Below are 18762 nucleotides of genomic sequence, written 5' to 3'. Positions count from 1 at the left end.
AGTGTGCAAGCATGTACGCACTCTCATGCATTTGTAAATGTAGAGGCACGCACAAACATCTTTCACCTGTCAACGGCCAACATAAAGCACTCAACAGGTTACTGTTTGAAGAAATCAGAGAAGACATAATCCAGTGTTACATGGTCTGAATGTTTGATTTTATTACTGTATCTGTGACTTTAGATGTGGCTTTGACTTGAAATGCACAAATTTGATGCAGCATTAGAAATAAGTTTAGTTTTGCTTTGTGACCCTTAGAAATAAAGCATGTATTTTTGTCTACCTGACTACAAGTTGTAAGCAGTTTGACCAAAGAGGATTTTCCCTCCATATTGCTTAATTTGAATACTTTTCGAAGCTTGATTAAGAAAAAAGATATCTAGTATTTCACAAGACCGTAGGTAAAACAGAAAGAACCTAGAACAATGGACAGTTTTTGTAGCTAAAATGTACATTTTCTTCTTTCCGATCCCATTAATCATCTCACACCCCCTTAGATTTATCTTGTTGCACGGCCCTGCCGCCTACACTGGGAACCGCTAGTTTAGTGGTTCCAAAATAAATCTAAAAAGGGACCCCGGATGATTAAAGACATAGCTTTTTCTTGTGAAATACTGGATACTTTCAGGCCTCTGAAAATGATGAAAATAAAGCTCACATTGCACAATGCTAGACACACCATAAATCAAGTTTAGTTCTTTGTAGATAATAACAAGCCATTTTTTTGTGTGCCAATGTATTGTTAATCTTATGGATGCTGCTGAATGTAAATGGTACTTTGTTTGCCTCACTTTGAACGGTCTCTCTGGTGATTGGCAGGTTGGGGCTCTGGCAAGTAAGGAGGAATGTGTTTCACGCCAGTATACAACCAGCGGAGAATGCTGTGTGCAGTGCCAGCCCGGTGAGGGCGTCGTCAAACCATGTGGAGTCACACAGACTGTCTGCGCCCCCTGCCTTGACAGTGAGTAACACAATATACACACACACACACACACACACACACACACACACACACACACACACATTGATAAAGGAGCTGTGATGGTCACATGCCTTAATGTAGAGATAATGGCACACACACATACATAATATATTGAACAGTAATTTGGTGTTTCATCTGACACAAAAACATTAGATTGCTGCCAGTATGACATTCTGTCTATAAGTTATGTCCTCCTCATAAAAACCCTCTACTGCACTTACTGTCCCTGGAGAATACACGCGGTTCAACAGCAGTTGGAAATATGCAGGATCGTAAATTACAGTAATGTTTCTGCAAAGTTTGAATTTAGGATCCAAAATCGTGCTGCTGGCCTATAAAACAGTAAATAAATCTGGACATGACGATGATAGTTTCTGTATATTTTGCAACCAATCTTGTTTTAGTATGACCAAAGAATTTCTAATAAGGGAAGAAGTTTCACTATCTCGATACTTCCGGCTTCTGAACTGGTTGCAGTTCCACCAGAGTTCCATATAGGAGGCGCTCACAGGCGAGTGCAGAAAGAACGCGACTCTATGGAGCTATACCCCTCAAAATCCACTTTTCTCAGGATATCATTTTGTGTCTAGTAATTTGAATGTTGCATTCGAAAGGGGAGGCTAAGAAAATACACACTGCTGGGTGTTAGATTAGTGCCTTTTTTGTTCTAAAAAGCCTTTTAAAATGTCAATGACGTCATACACATGATACGGCCGGAGATTCTGCTTTATGGCAAGCTCTGAGTCGCTTCATTTTTTTCTCTCGAGGCATCGACAACACAGCTGACAGGCAAGGCTCTCCCTGTCAATACACGTGCTAGAAAGAGGTTTGCTAATGTTTTCAAGACCACACCAAAATATTCACTCCGACATTCTGGCTTCGCTTCGGATGCCATCAAGCGGGATCTCTGGTCGTAATCAGTCCTTCACTGACCAATCAGCATTCATTAGCAGAATGCTAGCGTGTTATGGGCAACAACGACTCAACCTGTAAGAAATCGTAAGGACATAAGTAGTCGTTCATTCAACTTTCGATCTATAATCCATGTTGAACTTGCAAAAACTACAATCAAATCTAAGATTTGTCAACGGCAATCAGGCGAAAGAGACAAATTTAGCCGTCTAGCTCCATAGAGTCCCATTCATTTTGCACTCGCCTGCAATCACCCCCAGTGGAACTCTGGTGGAACTGCAACCAAATTCGGTACAAGGGGGCTTAATAGGGAGTGAAATGGCTTTCTGTAGACGGGCTTTGGTATGATATAATAGTAAAGTTGCTGTATCATTTTCTTTTAGTTAGCACTATTGATCCCACTCTTGGACACAATTGAATGAATGAAGTAACTTCAAAAATTCAGGAACATAAACAAGACAAGTCTACAGCCAGGCTAGAGATTCAGTGAGGCCATACTTAGATACAGTGGTGTGATAAGCTAAATGCTAACATCAGCATGCTAACATGCTCACAATGGAAATGCTTATATACTGATGTTTAGCAGGTATCATGTTTACAATGGTCCCAATCTTATTTTAGGCGTGTAACGGTACAGATCCATTTGACTGTGAAAAGCTTCTGTTGCGCCACGCTCCACTCTATTACTATGGGTGACGTCAAGTGACTTCAACGTGCACACAAAGCATTCTGGGAAGGTGCATTTGAAAAAATGCAGCGCGTCAAAAAGCTGGCCGATGCCCATCTTTATGCAAATTAATCCGTTGAACGTGACGCGACTATCCAGTAGAAGTAGACGAAAATCTTTCAAACTGACCTTTGTCGATCTGAAATGAAGACAGATTCAGCAACTGTATGGCCTATTTCTCGCTTAAAACGTTTTCAGAAACACGTTTCAGTGAACTATTTTCGTAAAATAGTAGATCGTATTCTCAACGAGCCGCCATGACACTGTTGAAATTCTCGAGAAGCCAGACCCATGTTACGCATTCGTCCAATCAGCTGCCGGTCAAGAGCGTGGAGCATCAACCATAGATGTATGACGTCGCGACACCACGTTTCAGTCGTGTCGGACAAATGGATCTGTTCCGTAAGCATGCTAACATTTGCTGATAAGCACTAAAGAAAGTACAGCTGAGGCTGATGGGAATGTCATTAGTTTTACATGCGTTTCATCACAAACCAAAGTATTGAAAACATTCTAATTTTGATTTGATGATGGCACTAAATGAAAATTTAGGATCATGGAGCTTGATGGAAAGTCAGAGGATCACCACATTCAATACAATTCATCCTCTGGGGGGCTGTGGCTATCTGTACCAAATTTCATTGCAATCCATTTTATCTTTCTTTATTATTTCAGTTTGGACTGACTGACTCACTGACTGACTGGCTGACTGACATTGTCTAGTGTGGCTAAAACAGGCCACAGTTTTTGAGATTTCCAAACATAATAGACCTCAACATCAGTTTGAAACATAATACAGATTGAAGTCTAGATGTGAATCCTTAGACTTATTCAGCTGCATGTCAGGAAATAAACTAGATGCCAAACCTGACTGTGTTCCAGCATTACTGCCCTCTTCATGGCCCTTACCATGTAGGGAGAGAAGCTGTGCTGGGTTGTAAGACAGTGATATTGAGAGGATGCAAGAATGGGACCAGCTCCAAATGTTGTTGCAGTGGAAGATATGTAGAGCCTCAGACACGTTATGTCACACAGATGGTAAGCATAGAGATTCTGATTTTGTAAACATGACTGGTGAGTGAAGAGCTCCAAAGGATATTTAAAGGATCTTCTGTAAGAGGTGTCTGCTTGAGTGTGTCAGTAAAACAAATTAACATATAAAGTTTTTTTTTGTTTTTTTACTCTATTGTGTGAGGTCAAAGTACAGCTTGAGCCTGCAGAGGCCAGGGTTGGTCCACAGCCAGTTCCTACACTGTTCTCAGAGTTTTCTATGAATTCCCTGACTGTGAAGGATAGCAAACCCTAAGCCAAGTCAGAAAATGATTCATACTTTAGGTCATGAGAGAAGTCACAGAATGTGGACATGAAGAAAATTATTAAATTTGTATTTCTTTGGGCTTCCAGGAATGATTTATGTTTTTATAAGTGAGATCAAGAGTTACATCTTTATGATATATTGTTGCCTTGTATATAAAAAATAAGCCCTGGACTTCTTATCATAAATTATCGATTGTTCTATTTGTATAAAAACTATATTTTAGGCTCAAAATTATTTTAACTAATGACATAAGCTGTGTCTCTGAAGTTGCTGCTTTCTGTTGCACAACAGGAAGGCTTTCAGGTTAATAATGTTCACTCCTACAGTGCTTGTTGTGCTCAGACATGAACAGACAACCGGTGACAGGCTCTCAAACTCATGAGGCCAGACAGGCTCTGCACTGACTCGTGGAAAAAGAGAAATGCAAAGCAGATAGCAGTGGGTTGTTTAGGATAGCTGCTAGAATGTAGTTACCAAACGAGTCACTGAACACAACTGGCATACTGCGCAAACAAAATAAAAAAAAGGATTATTACTACGTTTGGCCTCTTATGTATTCACAACATTGCATTGTAGCATGGTGTCATTGTAACAGTACAGTACAGTGTCATGTTAGAACGGAAAGCTTGACAGGCGTAGCAGTAACTAAGGGGGTACTATAAACACAAATATTTATTTTTATCTTTGGCCTATGTAATTAATTTTGGTGCTGACAAAAACTCATGTGACAGAAACGACTTACGTCTTATCAATCCTTCCTCCTAATTTTCTTCCAACATCAACTCCCACCCACCATATGTCTTTGCATGTGTTGTTTCAGGCATGTCGCCCACAGTTGATAGCATCTAATGTGCCAAGCATCCATTTATACTGTAAAGAGACAGATTGTGGTTTCCAGACAGCATTCAGGCTTCATTTAGTACAGATAGCTAACAGGGTCCTGGCTGATGTGCTAAAAAGGAGGGCCAGCTGAAACACACAGAGGAGTTTGGATGAATGAACAGATGGGTGGAGATGAAACAGAGCAAGTATAGCTTTACAGCTGGAATCCAGACAACTTCTCAGCCAGCAGCTAATGGTTCATACACAAACACACACACGAGAACACACATTTAACCACACACCGACACAAAACTCCCACACATTCACCAAACACACACACCTTACGCTGCGTAGTAGCCAGAGTGGTTAAAGTCAGGAGTCCTTTTATGGGTGTTGAAAACAAAGGATTGAATGTTATACTAGAGGCAAAAGTACTGTTGTGATACAATATGCTGAGCCAGGAAAAGACCGTCTGTACCCCCCTTCCTCACTCTGTCTCCATCACCCCCCCCCCCACACACACACACACACACACACACACACACACACACACACACACTCCATGCTGCAGGCTAGCGTTATTAATGTATTGACTTGCATTATTGATGCATGGCATTATGATAATGGCTCTGAGAGCACTCGTGGGGAGGAGGGGTGAGGGTAGTCTGAGTGTGTGTCTGAAGAGAGGGAGAGGAGATGCGGGAGATAAATAGGGTGAGGGGGGATAACAGTGTATAACTGAACTGGTGGCTGGACGATAGTTTGTCCACTTCCTTAAAGACATAATTAAACAAAAATGTAAAGGACCCACATTGGACACCACCAATTGCATCTCAAATGACACTCTCTGCTTTCTTGTCGTCCCTCCATTTGTCTCCGTTTATCTGTCTATCTGTCCTCATCTTTGTTTAAATCTCTGCATCATCAGAGCGTTCGCCGTGGTTGGTGGGCCAGTGACGCAGACCGAAAACTTGATATGCTATGAGACACAACCCCCCCTGTCTCCTACCACACACAGTTTAGTTCAGTTTAGTTTGAGCTAAAAAAATACCCCAAATTCTCTGGTACCAGCTTCTAAAATGTGAATATTTGCTGGTTTTCTTGTCCTCTATCATAATATATTGAATATGTTTAGATTTTAGACTGTTAGTTGGACAAAACAAGCAATTTGAAGACGTCGTTTCAGGCTGCGGAAAAATTGTGATGGACATTTTTCACAATTGTATAGTTGTATTATAAACAAAACAGTTTGTTGAGAAAATAATCAGCAGATTAATCAATAATAAAATGAATAGTTGCAACACTAGGTTAGTTCAGGTGAAGGAATGTCAAACAGACAGGACAACTGAGGCAGGATCTGGAAAGATGAGATCTGCATAGTTTACATTGGTCGTATTATTTAAAAATTAATATATATTTTTTAAATTTGGTCTATAAAATTGAATGAAATAAAGAAAGATGATGGTATCAGATTAATTGTTTTGTCCGACCAACACTTCACGGCCAAATATATTTAAGTTTATTATCACGAATAAAATCAGAAAATTGGAACCAGAGAATATTTGGCATTTTTGCTGATAAAATTATCGACATAGTTGCAGATGATTTTTCTCAATTAACCGACTAATCAGCTTTAACTTTTAGCTCTACTTCACTCAAAATAAATAAAAAGTACACACACACACACACACACACACACACACGCACACACACACACACACACACACACACACACACACACACACAGGTCTGTTGCATAATTTAGTGTGTTTCCCAGTTCTCTATCCAACCGAAATACAATTCCATAAAACATGCAATATTGATTGCGTCCTCTGCAGATATATCTGTCAGGTATACAAAACATTTATGAAACATATGTGATGTGTGTAAGTTTATCATCTAAAAAATCATTTAAAAAGCATGTTGCTGCTTATACATTTATTCATCTTTTTTTTTATAATCTTACCTCATGCTATTACATATCCACCTCAATTGCCATGTTAGTGTGACTTTGAGAAGCTGAATCCAAATGTGTTCACAGAAACAAGCCCTTCCCAAGTTGAGAAATAACATGGTTAACAATTCCACTTTTTGACACACATTTAAAACAACTGTTAAGGGGATTTAGAGAAGTAAAAAATGCTAATAAACAAGCACACATATATTCTAATGATATACTACACATATGTTTCTTGAATACAGAATTTAGACATTTTTGGTGTAGAAAATGCAATAATAAATGGGAAAACCCTACTAGATAGAGGTACACTACAATATTCCAAAAGCTGACTATGCAAAGGACTTTGATTCTGACTGGAAGTGTAACTTCTGCTTCAATACACAAGTCTTTGGGCAGAAAATATAAACAGCCTGGAGGTGGAATAAGATTGTGCATATATTGCAAATGCTTTTAAAGGGATAGCTGAAGAAACAGAAGTCTGGCAGATAAAAAGTTTAATAGTTATTTTCTTCCCTCTCCTTTCAGGTGAAACCTTCTCAGAAAACTTCAGTCACACAGAGAGATGTCAGCCCTGCACAGTATGCACAAGTCCATTCCGCATGAAGGCACCTTGTACAGACTCCAATGACGCCACCTGTGTGTGCAACTATAACTACTATATGAATACGCTCTCTCAGCAGTGTGAACCCTGCACCAAATGTCCTGAAGGCCAGGGCATGCTTTACAGCTGTGAATTTGACCATGACACGGTGTGTGAGGAGTGCACTGGGGACACCTACTCGGACCAGGAAAGTTCTCGGGAGCCCTGCATCCCCTGCACCACCTGTGATGATGGGGAAGTGTTACAGCCCTGCACCTCTCTCACAGATACAGTTTGTCCTGGTAAGAAGATTAGCTATGTTCACAGTGAAAGGTACATCAAGTCAGTGTACCAAATTCAGGCCCTGATATATCTATCTATAAATTGCAGGAACGCCTGTCTGTCAGTGTGTGTGTGTGTGTGTGTGTGTGCTATTCGCATGTCTCTCTCTCAAAACTTGACAGGTGTCTTCCTACGGGCACGAGTAAATGCAGTCCCAAGTTTGACATTGTTTGGATTAGAAATGCAAAATATATCGTTAAATATATAGGTAAAAGAAGCACATATTGGCTTTTGCCGCTCTAGCCGCTGGCCACTCCCCCTCTCACCCTGACGACGACGACGACTCTTTTCCTGCTATTGTATTAAATTGCTGTGAGCTGTTAGAACATAACATAATCTCAGAGATTATTCCTTCACAGCGCTGTGCAATGCGAGAAAATCTTTGAACTGGCGAACTGACCCTTTATTAATAGGCCATTAAGTAAAAAATGTTCAACACTTATAACACTAAACTAAAAAAAAAAGAGAAATGAATAAGGCATTCATTCAGGGATTGTTCAGGAGGAAAAGTGAAATTCCTCAAAAAAAAAAAAATCTTTTAACAATTCACTTGTTCAGAGATGTATTATGTATTATTTCTTTTTCAGCTATTTAGCAAATGGCTGCGGGATGACCCTATCATAACACTTGGAAAGTTTATCATGAACTTCTGTGCAGGGCCAGCAAAGATGAATGATGGAGTACATCCCCCAAGGTCTGGATGGCCTGAATAGAATCTATGTAAGCACGTATTCGCTGTCCAGCACTGTGCGGACAGTATGATGCACTGGACATCCACATTGTCAGTCACATAATCAGATCATCTCAGTGCGACACTATAGACATTGTTGGCCCATAGACCTAAATGCCACGCCAAAGCTTGTCTCATTATCGTCATGGACTCATCCCATCTACAGATACAAAGACCAAACTCTTTCTGTGTTGAGGGTTTAGAAGGAGGTCATATCTCTGAACGGAGCTCTGAATTTCTTTTATATCATTGCACCCTGTGGGTATCACTCCAAATCACAAATTCCTTATGACTGCAGTCACTGCTCATTCCAATGACCTGATGACATACAGATTAAATCAATGCTTTTGTGAAATGACAATAAAAGGAGTCTGTTGATCAGCCATGCAGTCTGTTGGGGCAGCGGTTTGAAGGATGTTGTTATCACAGGGGTGAAGACAGAGCAAGACTAAAAGGAGTCCTTTGTGCCCCTCCCATGATCCCGTTTGGCCTGTGAGGGCTTTCAGTTCAGCCCATGGGGCTACTTAAAAGGAGCTAGTAATGAGTTAAACAGACAGTGAAACCTGTGTAGATTTGTCCTTCATATATTTTTGTAAGTATTTCTTCCTGTTTTGGGGATTTTTATGCTTAGCTTTGAGTTTGACTTAAGTCAAACTGGAGGATTTATGTTATTTAAAGGCTCAAAGGTCACAACTTTGTACATATCAATGAAAGTTGGCAGCTTGAGCTGGGCAGACACTACAGATTTAAAAGGGAACTATGCAGTTTTTTTAGCTTAATTTACCTTAACTAAACAGCTTCGGAGTCATGGTGGAATGGTTATATGACTTTTTTCGGGTTGAATGGTGGTCGTCTCGCTCCCCCCTAGCGCCTGTGAGCGGAAAAAACACCCTTGCAACTTTTTGGCCGGGGGACCGCCGGTCGCAATGTCAGGAGGGATCGCGTGATATCAGGTCTTGCGATGTAACGAATTGCTTCACGGCACTGCACACATACGCCCATTCAGGAACCGGCTAACAAGGTAGCAATGGAGTTTTTCACACTATCGTCATGGCTGAGCCGGCAAAAAAGAAGCAGAAAGCTAGGAAAGCATTGTCAGAGGAACAGAGAAAGAGGAAACGGCAGACTGACCGAGCGAGGAGTCAGACACAAGTAAACATAGGAGCTGCCAAATATCTATTCCGAAGCTGTAGGAGGAGCTCTATAGAGAAACCTGTGAGCAAAAAGCAAGAAAACAGCGAAGAAATGGCCAAAACTGCATAGCGCCCCTTTAACCCCACGAACGAATTTTAGAATTAGGCTGAATTTCCACTAGGTCAGCTTAATTTTTAGGAGGGCCATAACTTAATTAATTAATTGCTTGAATGATCAACGATATGGCTGTTTGACAAGTAGATCTATGTCAGAAATGTTGGTCTGTTGTATTGCAGTTAGAGCAATTCCTCAATCTGATGTCTCACACAATTTTAAAATGTATAAACTGTAGGGAACTTGTTTTAATATTATTGGAGTAGCATTTTACATGTGGTAGTCTTATGCTGCAAAACATAAAGACCATATATTCTGCATCCTCACAGCCATCTGCAGGTCCATATTCTTATTTCTTTAACCTTGCTTTCTGTTCAAATGTTTGAGGACGCGGTCATCTTGTTTGACTACAAGGACTGGGGTTTTACGTTTAACGCTTAGTGTAAGCACCTATGTTGGCCAATAATGCATTAATGAGTAGTGTAAGGGATTACATATTTGACATTGTGTAACTAGCTTTGCCACTGTTACTTGTTCCCATTAGTTCTACAATTTGGGGATTGCCTTGTTCATTGGGTTACAGGGAGTTTGATGAAGGGTTGATATCAATTTGGGCTATGCGTTTAACAGAGACTAAAGGTGTTGAGAGATGGTTAGTGTACCAAATAAGAGAAATGAAACTCCCGGTAACTCCAAAGTTGTCTTATTTACATGTCTTAGCTGGCTTGCTAATATTAGCCACTGGTACGACTACATTCAGGAATCAGCTGAGTTTAACGGCTTCATTGTGAAGATGGGACTTCTGAAGTTCTGCTGTGTGCAGTCATGGGACTTAGCTAGCTGTTGGTGGTCAGTAAATACAACAGTGGACTTGCTGTATATACCACAGCGTCTCCGTTTTACACATGTTCAATACAGACAATTAGACATGTGGGTGGGAAGCTGGAGCTGGGCTGAGTAACAGAAATAATGGAATGAGCTTTTGAACTAATCAATTTGGCTGTTTAGTAATTAGTAATCTAGTACATATTCATTTTGTAATGAGTAACTGATTTTTCATGTTACATGGTAACCGGTCAATCCAACTGTACAATGTGAACAAAGTGATACTTCTGGCTGTGCACATAGTGATTAAAACACGTAGTGTAAGTAAACGGGACATACAAGATTAATAAATCACAAAGTGTCTGACCAGCTTTAGAATAACCAGGAAAACGACCACAAACAGAAAAGGTTATTTGATAAGCAAAAAAAACGTGTATTGATGTTTTCCTACCAAGTGCCCCGCTGCTGTAAAAAACATCTTCCATTGAGGATGGCGCTTTAATGCAGCTTGATTCAACTTGTGGTTTTAAAGAGAAGTGTGGTTGTAATGAAGGATGCAGAGATGATTCATCCAAGATCAAGATATAAGGAGCCAGAGCTCCAATACTAAAACATAACTAACGCAGTATATTTCATGATGAATGTGAATTTGCTGTGATTCCAGGCACACAGCTCACTGTGTATGGGCTTCATCATCATATGTTATTCCTCACTCTAACCCAATCATGTGCTCTTTATTTCTAATGTAATCTTTTTACCGAAGCACAAGCGTTATCAGCACTTTCAAATCTGTAGTGCTGCCAGACGTCCTTATCCATTAGTGTTGTGGAGGAGGGCGACACAGGCCTAAAGGCTAAACGCAGTCAGAAAGGTGGAGGCAGAGAGAGGAGAAGGCCACTGCCTGTGAGAAGACAAGTCGTAACTTGAGACATTGAAGACATAGTTTAACTGAAGGTGGAGGGAACTAGAACATCACATTGACTATAATGTAGGTGAACTTTGGAGAGAAAGCTGGATTTATAGCAGTTATTGTTTGGATTATATTTGAGGTTAGGCCTGTGGTGAATCTTCCCCTTTATGTGGATACAAGCTCGGCTGCTATGTGGGGTGAAAATCCAATTTCCTTCCACACTTCCAAAGGGATTAGTGGTTTGTTTTGAATCTTACAAGGGAAACAAACTCACTGACTTCATCTCTCTGATGGTAAAACATACTTCTACCGACCACACCCACGGAGTTGAGGGGTCTGAAGGCAAGATGCTTATCTAAAGAAGTGTGATATGACTTCTACTCTTCTGCAGGCCGCCGAGCGAGGTCAGAGGTTAAAGGTCATGGGAGGCTTGTATGCTGACAGGGGTCTTTGTGGGAAGATCAGGCAGTATGAGTTTCCTCTGGGGATGTGCACTGAACAACATGGCATAATCCCCAAAATCCTTTTAGGGGTCACAACAACACTAAGACAAGTGAAGTTGATTAGTGCTCTGTTAAATGCCCCTCGAAGTAACATCTGTGTTATAATCAGCTAAGACAAACCAATACTGTACGGGTCAACCTTGTTTGCTAGAAATGATGTATGCAGATAATTTGCAACTGCAAATATGTTTAAGAAAATGCAGTGCCGTCCAGATTACATTTTCTATTAACATAATGAGGAAAGTTTAATTAACGTATCAAGCAGTTTAGGAAAAGATCATGGTCTTAGTTTTAATACACAATAAAGTTGGCCGTGCATGAGGCAGGATGTGTTTATCAACTTTTAACTGATACCACAATCTTTCACTAACCTTAAGCAAAGTACTTTTGTTGACTAAACTTAAGCACATGCAGGACTCAGGATGCGAACGCCGGTGTCCTGTGTCACAGTCCTGAACTTTACACTTTTTGTAACTGTAACACTTCTTTCACTGCCTATGAACATAATTCAGGCTGCTATTATGTTTGTTACCATAATGTAATTGGAAAAACAAGTTAATGCTTTATAAATGCAATTCCTAGGAGAGAGGGATGAAGAGATGGAGTGGTTTGTTTTGCACAGTACAGGTATTAACCCTGTGAAAACCAAGCCATTTTGGACTGTTTTTTTGCTCCTGTCACATTATTACTCACTGTGGGCTCATTTTCTATCTATCTATCTGCAAGTATTGCATCTCAAATTAACAACAAATGAATGTTTTTTGTTATACATGTCACAGTTATAATGGCATAAAACATAAAAAGTAAAAATGTAAGTTAAATTTATTTGATAATTAATTTTTTAAAGCTTTAGTGCATAACTTTTTTATATTAATGAACGTCCGGTACATTAAAGCCATTGCCAAATGAGTTGATTCAAAGTTAATTAAGACCATCAGCGACACAAAACTCAAGTGAAGATAATTACCTCTTCTGAAAAGTCCATCATTATTTTTTTAATCCTCCGTGTCCTCCTTGGCTACTAGCAACTGCGTGGAGGAGGGGTGAGGGTGGTGTGCGATTATGGAAAGCTTGTGTCATGTGGATGCAACAGTGGTGTCATTACTTAGAATTCCTCATGGGGGCGATAGAAACTACACACTATGGCTTTAAAAATAGAAATACAATTGAATCAGATAATACATTTCCCTAAGGGTACACATGTACTATATACAATACAGGACAAAAGAATTTTGGCTGAACATCATTCATGCAAAGAATTATTAACATTTTTAGAATCTTAACACCAGTGATTGAATGTAACTCAGTACATTTACTCAAGTACTGTACTTAAGTACAAATGTTGCAGTACTTGAGTCTTTTCTTTTCATGCCACTTTTTACTTTTACTCCGCTACATTTCAGAGAGAGATATATACTTTTATCTCCACTACATTCATCTAACAGTGACATATGATAGTTTTGCATTGAGTACTTTTACTGTTAATACTTTAAGTACATTTTCCTGATGATACTTACATACTTTTACTCGTAACAGAGTATTTTAACAGTGTGGTATTAGTACTGTTAGTTAAGTAAAGGATCTGAATACTTCTTCCACCTCTGTTAAACACTAAGCTGTGCTGTGGTTTGGTGCTGTTGTTTGCAGTCCCAGTCGCAGATTGGATGAATTTTCATCACATGGCTATGCATCACAGTAAACAAACATGTCTACCTTCTTGTTTTTATCTACAACCGAGACAAGAATCTGACGAACAATTAGTTTTTTTCAGCTTTTTTCCAGGATAAGTGTTTTTTCGTTGGCGATCCCTTAAACAAAACATGTTTTTTAAAACCTGCTGGCGGGATTTGGGGTTTTAATATGGCTTAATAATAGGACTAGATATAGGGTAATGACTGTCAAGCCCAGAGAGAGATTATTTGCAAATGCCCTATTAATAGGAATGGCCAGCCAATGCTGACACACTGTGACAAAGCCCTTTCACACCATGGTTAAAGAAAGTTGATTTGAGCAATGCTTGAGTTTGACAGAGTAGTCGCTGCCTGCTCTTATCAGTCTTAGGTTTTGGCTACCAGCCTCAAGGCTAGTGGGAGACAGAGGTTTTCACTCTTCGACCCTGTTCCTCTTGAGATTGTAGGCTACCCAGGATTGACTGTGCATATGTGGGATGACCTATCACCCAGAGCCTGAGTTTCTGGTCCTGTGGCTGCAGGGGCAACAAGTTGAGGTTTGCAGCACACATGCAATTATTTTATTCATGCACATACACGCACAGAAAGGAAGTTTAAAGGATCTCTCAAATGTGAGTCACAAAACACACGAAGATCCATATGGATACAGACGTGCACCGATACTCCCGCTTCTACGCACAGATTGAAATCAATAAGATGACTTATTGAACATTACAGATCTGAGACAGCATATGGAAGGATGAAGGTCGAGTGGGTGCGGTTAAGAGGAAGCAAAGGGGGGGAGGGGAGGGTGATTGGTCCAAGTGCATTTGGTTATTGAATTGATAGGTTAGTAGGAGGAGGGAGCTGTTTCCTTCCTGAGTTTGGTTGACCTTAACGATCAAAGGTTGCCCTCCAGAAATCAGAAAGCGTGATCTGCTTCACAGCACTCAGGGCCAGACCTGTTCAACTAAATCAAGACAAGAGAGACAGAGGAAGGGAGAACGTGGGGGATTTGAAGGAGAAAATGAGGGAAAGGGTTTTAGATTTAATTAAGCTAATGTTAGCTCTATAAATTGGTTGAAAATGCCATCGTTGGCAGACTTTTTAAATGTTTTTAAGCCAACTCATTTTAAAATGGAAATCTTTTAAAATGGGTCTTAAATATGCACTTGATGGCTACATATTATATGATATCCTGCTAAATGACTGAGGCTGAAGCTACATGTCCCAGGCAAAAAGTCAGTATCCTCCACATTAATAATATATGTAGAAGACGTGGGAATGAAGAAACAGCTTTGCTCTTGTATTGCAGTGTAGAGCTACTTAGTCTAATATAAATATGATATAGTAAAATATTATTTTGTTCCAACATAACCCTGTTTCACTGTTTAACTCACATATTGGACAAGCAGAAAGAGGCTAGATTTATGATATATTTTTCGCAACATTATGTTTCAGGTTTCACATTACAAGAGAAAAGGCTTTTAGGATGAGGATGAAAATAACTGTGATTGCTAGAGTGTAAACTTCCCTTAATATAATAAAGAGCAGGACAGAGTCCCTAATGTTAGCCTAAACTTTGATGTGGTAGCGTCCAGGACAAGCTTGCAATATGTCATAATGTTTTTACGTAACCTGTACCTCCACATTATGAAATACTCCTTGTCTACTGCAGGGTTATTACTGTAGGTAGCAAGCTGGGTTTTCTAGAGATGCTAATGATTACAGCTTACGTTAAAGCAGACAAACACACAGTTTAATGTGTTTCCTAAACTTTTTCTCCTGCAATTTTAGTTTTGCAAAGGCTGAAAAACAAAGACACCACCCTCCAAACTATCTAAATATCGAGTTATTGCTTTTTCTTGAGCCCCATGCACACCACTTCAACATATATTTGATATATGTAGATATTTCCATTATAGTTGCTGAACTATGATTGGACAATCACTGTGCGTGGGAGGGGCTTAGTTAATGGTCAATTCCAGCAAGCATCTGACAGACAGATAAAGAGAGAAAGACAAATGGGAAAACTGATAAAGGGCAAAATGCCATCGACATTTCTAATTTCCTGCATCCAAAGCGTTACCACATCAATAGCTGTGAAAAGTCGACCAAGCCCAGTCTGACTAAACAATTCACAGTCTTTGTGTTGCACAGTCACTCATTGTATGGCTATAGCTTGGTCTCCACACATCTACTGACTTATATCTCCACTGACTTGGGCTCCATGACCACAGCTGACCTTCTCTCTTTAACCTTTTTGCTCCCTGCTTCACACAGTACAAGCATTGTAACGATGAAATACGTTTTAAAGTCGACTGTGTCTCTTTCCGCGCCGTCATACAAGAATCAACCCCTTGTGGCGATGACTTAGTCTCCTGAAGTCGCCTGCTATCCCCCAGGAATTTGCCCCTCGACATTCCAGGGGAACATTTTGGAAGTGATTTGGAATGAGTGGGCTGTTCTGGTCCAAGGGTGACCACAACACTTGCGCTTTCGCTCGTGCCGTTCATTCTTCGCCGAAAGTTCTGTTTGGGGAGTCAAGGTTTTGTCCTCATGAAGATTTACAGGATGTAATTGGGGGGGGGGATTGTGTCTCTGCCAAGACTTTCTCTCAGTGATAATCATCTTTCTATCTGCCATAGCACTCTAGAGCTGAATTACTGCAATGTGGTGTAAAGAAAGAATTTTTTGGAATTTTGTGTTGTTGGCTCATTTGATCTATTATTTCTGTCACAGTGAAAGCTGGTTTTGTAGTTTTCTACAATTTATGCATTTCAAAATTCTTCACTAAAATTCCAGAGATTAGGATTGTGTTATTCCACAAATGTAAAAAATGGCTGGCATACAGTTTGTAAGTGCAAACACATCATATACTGTACTGTAGAGATGCCCTTTTCTATATTTTCTGCTTATTCATGATAATACTATGAATATTTGGGTTAAATTAGCTAGCTGGCTGTAATATTTACCCTATATTATTTTTTAGTTTGTATTTTTATTTGCACTTATAAGTCTTAAAATAAAGAAACAAGAAGCAAAAGTAGGCTACAGCAGTTTGCGGCGAACAGTCAAATTTGTGCACAACAGTAGCACATTTCAGAATAAAGAACAAAGTTTGGTACCACCTTCTAATAAGGCACATATTATAAAGAGTGTATAAGTTTGTATAAGTTGTAACTAGTGGCTTTATTAATGGTTAAATCATTTAGTAATGCTCAATACATCTGTTATAAGTCATTAATATAACAACTTTGAGATTGCCAGATTGTGAAAGAGCTCTTTGACTGATGGACTTTATAACCACTTCAACTCTGAAAAAGGGCTGTAGAGGATCTGGACCAAAATCCATTTATTAATGACCTGTCAAGCATTTATGAAAGATTACCAATCATTCATAATAGTCATAATCGAGCAGTCAACTGGATTGTTACTAAATAGAAAGTGGAATAGAGAGCTGCAGAAAAGAAAGAGAAGGAGAAGAAAGCTTGAAAGGGCAGAGAGAACAGATGCGGAGAATGTGTCCTGGTCGATAAAAGTGATGGAGTTACTCCTCTGCACTCTCGGGTTTCTCTGGTTGACCTCTACGAGTGCTGATCACATTCTGCTGCAGAACACACACACACACACACACACACACACACACACACACACACACACACACACACACACACACACACACACACACACACACTCAAACTGGAGCATGTGGGCAGATAAATGAGATGGGCCATGTAAGATAGGAAAAGGAAAACGTGCTAGAAAGAGGGAAGAGATGGTGGATCTAAGAAAAACACAAATGTTGAAAGTAGATCAACAAAGCAGGGGCAACATCGTTTTTCAATCAATATTCTTAATGTATCCCTTTACTTATTCTTGTTGTAACAACATGAATATTTTAAAAATGTCCATCATTGGTGAAGGTGTTTCAGGTTTGGCTGGGCAGGTCTGTGGCTGTGCTCAGGTGTAATGACATATAATAATAAAAAACTTACTGGTGTTGGAAGCCCCTCCTTTTCCTTTCCATTTAACTCCAAAGCAAGCTTTTAAAGTATATGGTGTCGAAACAGCAGCAACACCTGTTTGCCAGAGGTTGGAATGACAAGTTTAACACAGGCGTGGCTGCTTGAGAGCACCCCACACATACATACAAACACCTTGAACACAAATTACACACACTGTATGCATATACACTCGGATAAGAACACCAAGTTCTTTCTATATAATTACTCAGGTAATGCTGGCAAGTACACGTGTGCCCGGAATTCCAGTCGCACATTAATCATTAACAGACAAAGCCGGGAGGAAAATTCCAGTAATTTCGTTAACAACCAAATAATGCTTAACAATAAATACAATAAACAGTTTGTTGACAGCTCCACATCTTCCAGCTTTTATGTTCTTAATGACAAGCTACGGACACATTTTGATAGTAACACAGAGCATCCAAGTTTGCACTCCTATCATTTTAAAATGGAAACACTGTGAGGTCGAAGTGTGGATCTTATTTGGGTGTTGGGATCAGGGATAGACTATCATAGAAGACTCTAGACTAGAAGAGGACTTGAACATATTATTGTCTAAATGTAGCATACACCTTCATGACAATTTGCTAAATCAGTATGATGTATACTCTCCATGCATATTCTCTCCTGGCAATGGAAGCAGTAGTTTTATGTGATGAGCTGCTCACTGTATCTCCTTTTTTTCTTGAAATTCATATATTTCTGTGCACTAATTTCTTCATTTTTTTAAAACATACATTTATTTTAGATTTTTTCAACAATCATTTCATTTCTGATGCGTGGATGGAGGTCATTTTGTACAAGAACCTCGTGACTTAAGGGTACAGCATTAGGGAGTTTTTGCTGAGCTGATCATTAAAATGTCTCAACAATGGTAACTCTCTGACTGAAAGCAGCAGTCCAGTAACCACTGGGCTCTCTGCATAGTGGAAATAGAGGCCATCCAATGTGAGAGGTTGACTGAGTGGTTCAGTAAAGGCACTTAGAGCCCTGTTTTAACTGTTAATCATAGAGAGAGGGAGAGCAAAGTAATGCATAGAGTCAAGGGTATATGGATGGATGACATAAATGGTTAATGAACAAAAATGAATAAAAGATATAACCAGGAAGGTTAGACAACAATGATGTTGTGTTTCCCATCAACGAAGGTGCTCACAAGGATGTGAAAAACATGCAATAAAAGAAAAAAGTGACATTGAAATGAC

General features: G+C 39.7%; 1 protein-coding gene across 3 annotated transcripts in view; it reads left to right on the top strand.

Annotated features, from left to right (window-relative positions):
• ngfrb (nerve growth factor receptor b) overlaps positions 1-18762 on the top strand; it is a 32644-nt gene that overhangs the window by 4549 nt on the left and 9333 nt on the right. For all 3 annotated transcript variants that reach the window (XR_004896398.1, XM_031315487.2, XM_031315486.2), the window contains 2 exons: positions 820-961; positions 7247-7603. Coding sequence is in view for 2 of the 3 variants with exons in the window: in XM_031315487.2 (XP_031171347.1) it covers positions 820-961; positions 7247-7603 (499 nt within the window). In the remaining variant the exon portion in view is untranslated. The remainder of the gene's footprint in view (positions 1-819; positions 962-7246; positions 7604-18762) is intronic.

This window comes from Sander lucioperca, chromosome 22 (assembly GCF_008315115.2).
Source record: "Sander lucioperca isolate FBNREF2018 chromosome 22, SLUC_FBN_1.2, whole genome shotgun sequence".
Lineage (NCBI taxonomy): Eukaryota > Metazoa > Chordata > Actinopteri > Perciformes > Percidae > Sander > Sander lucioperca.
The sequence above is the reverse complement of the archived record's forward strand: the minus strand, read 5'-3'. Positions and strand labels throughout refer to the sequence as shown.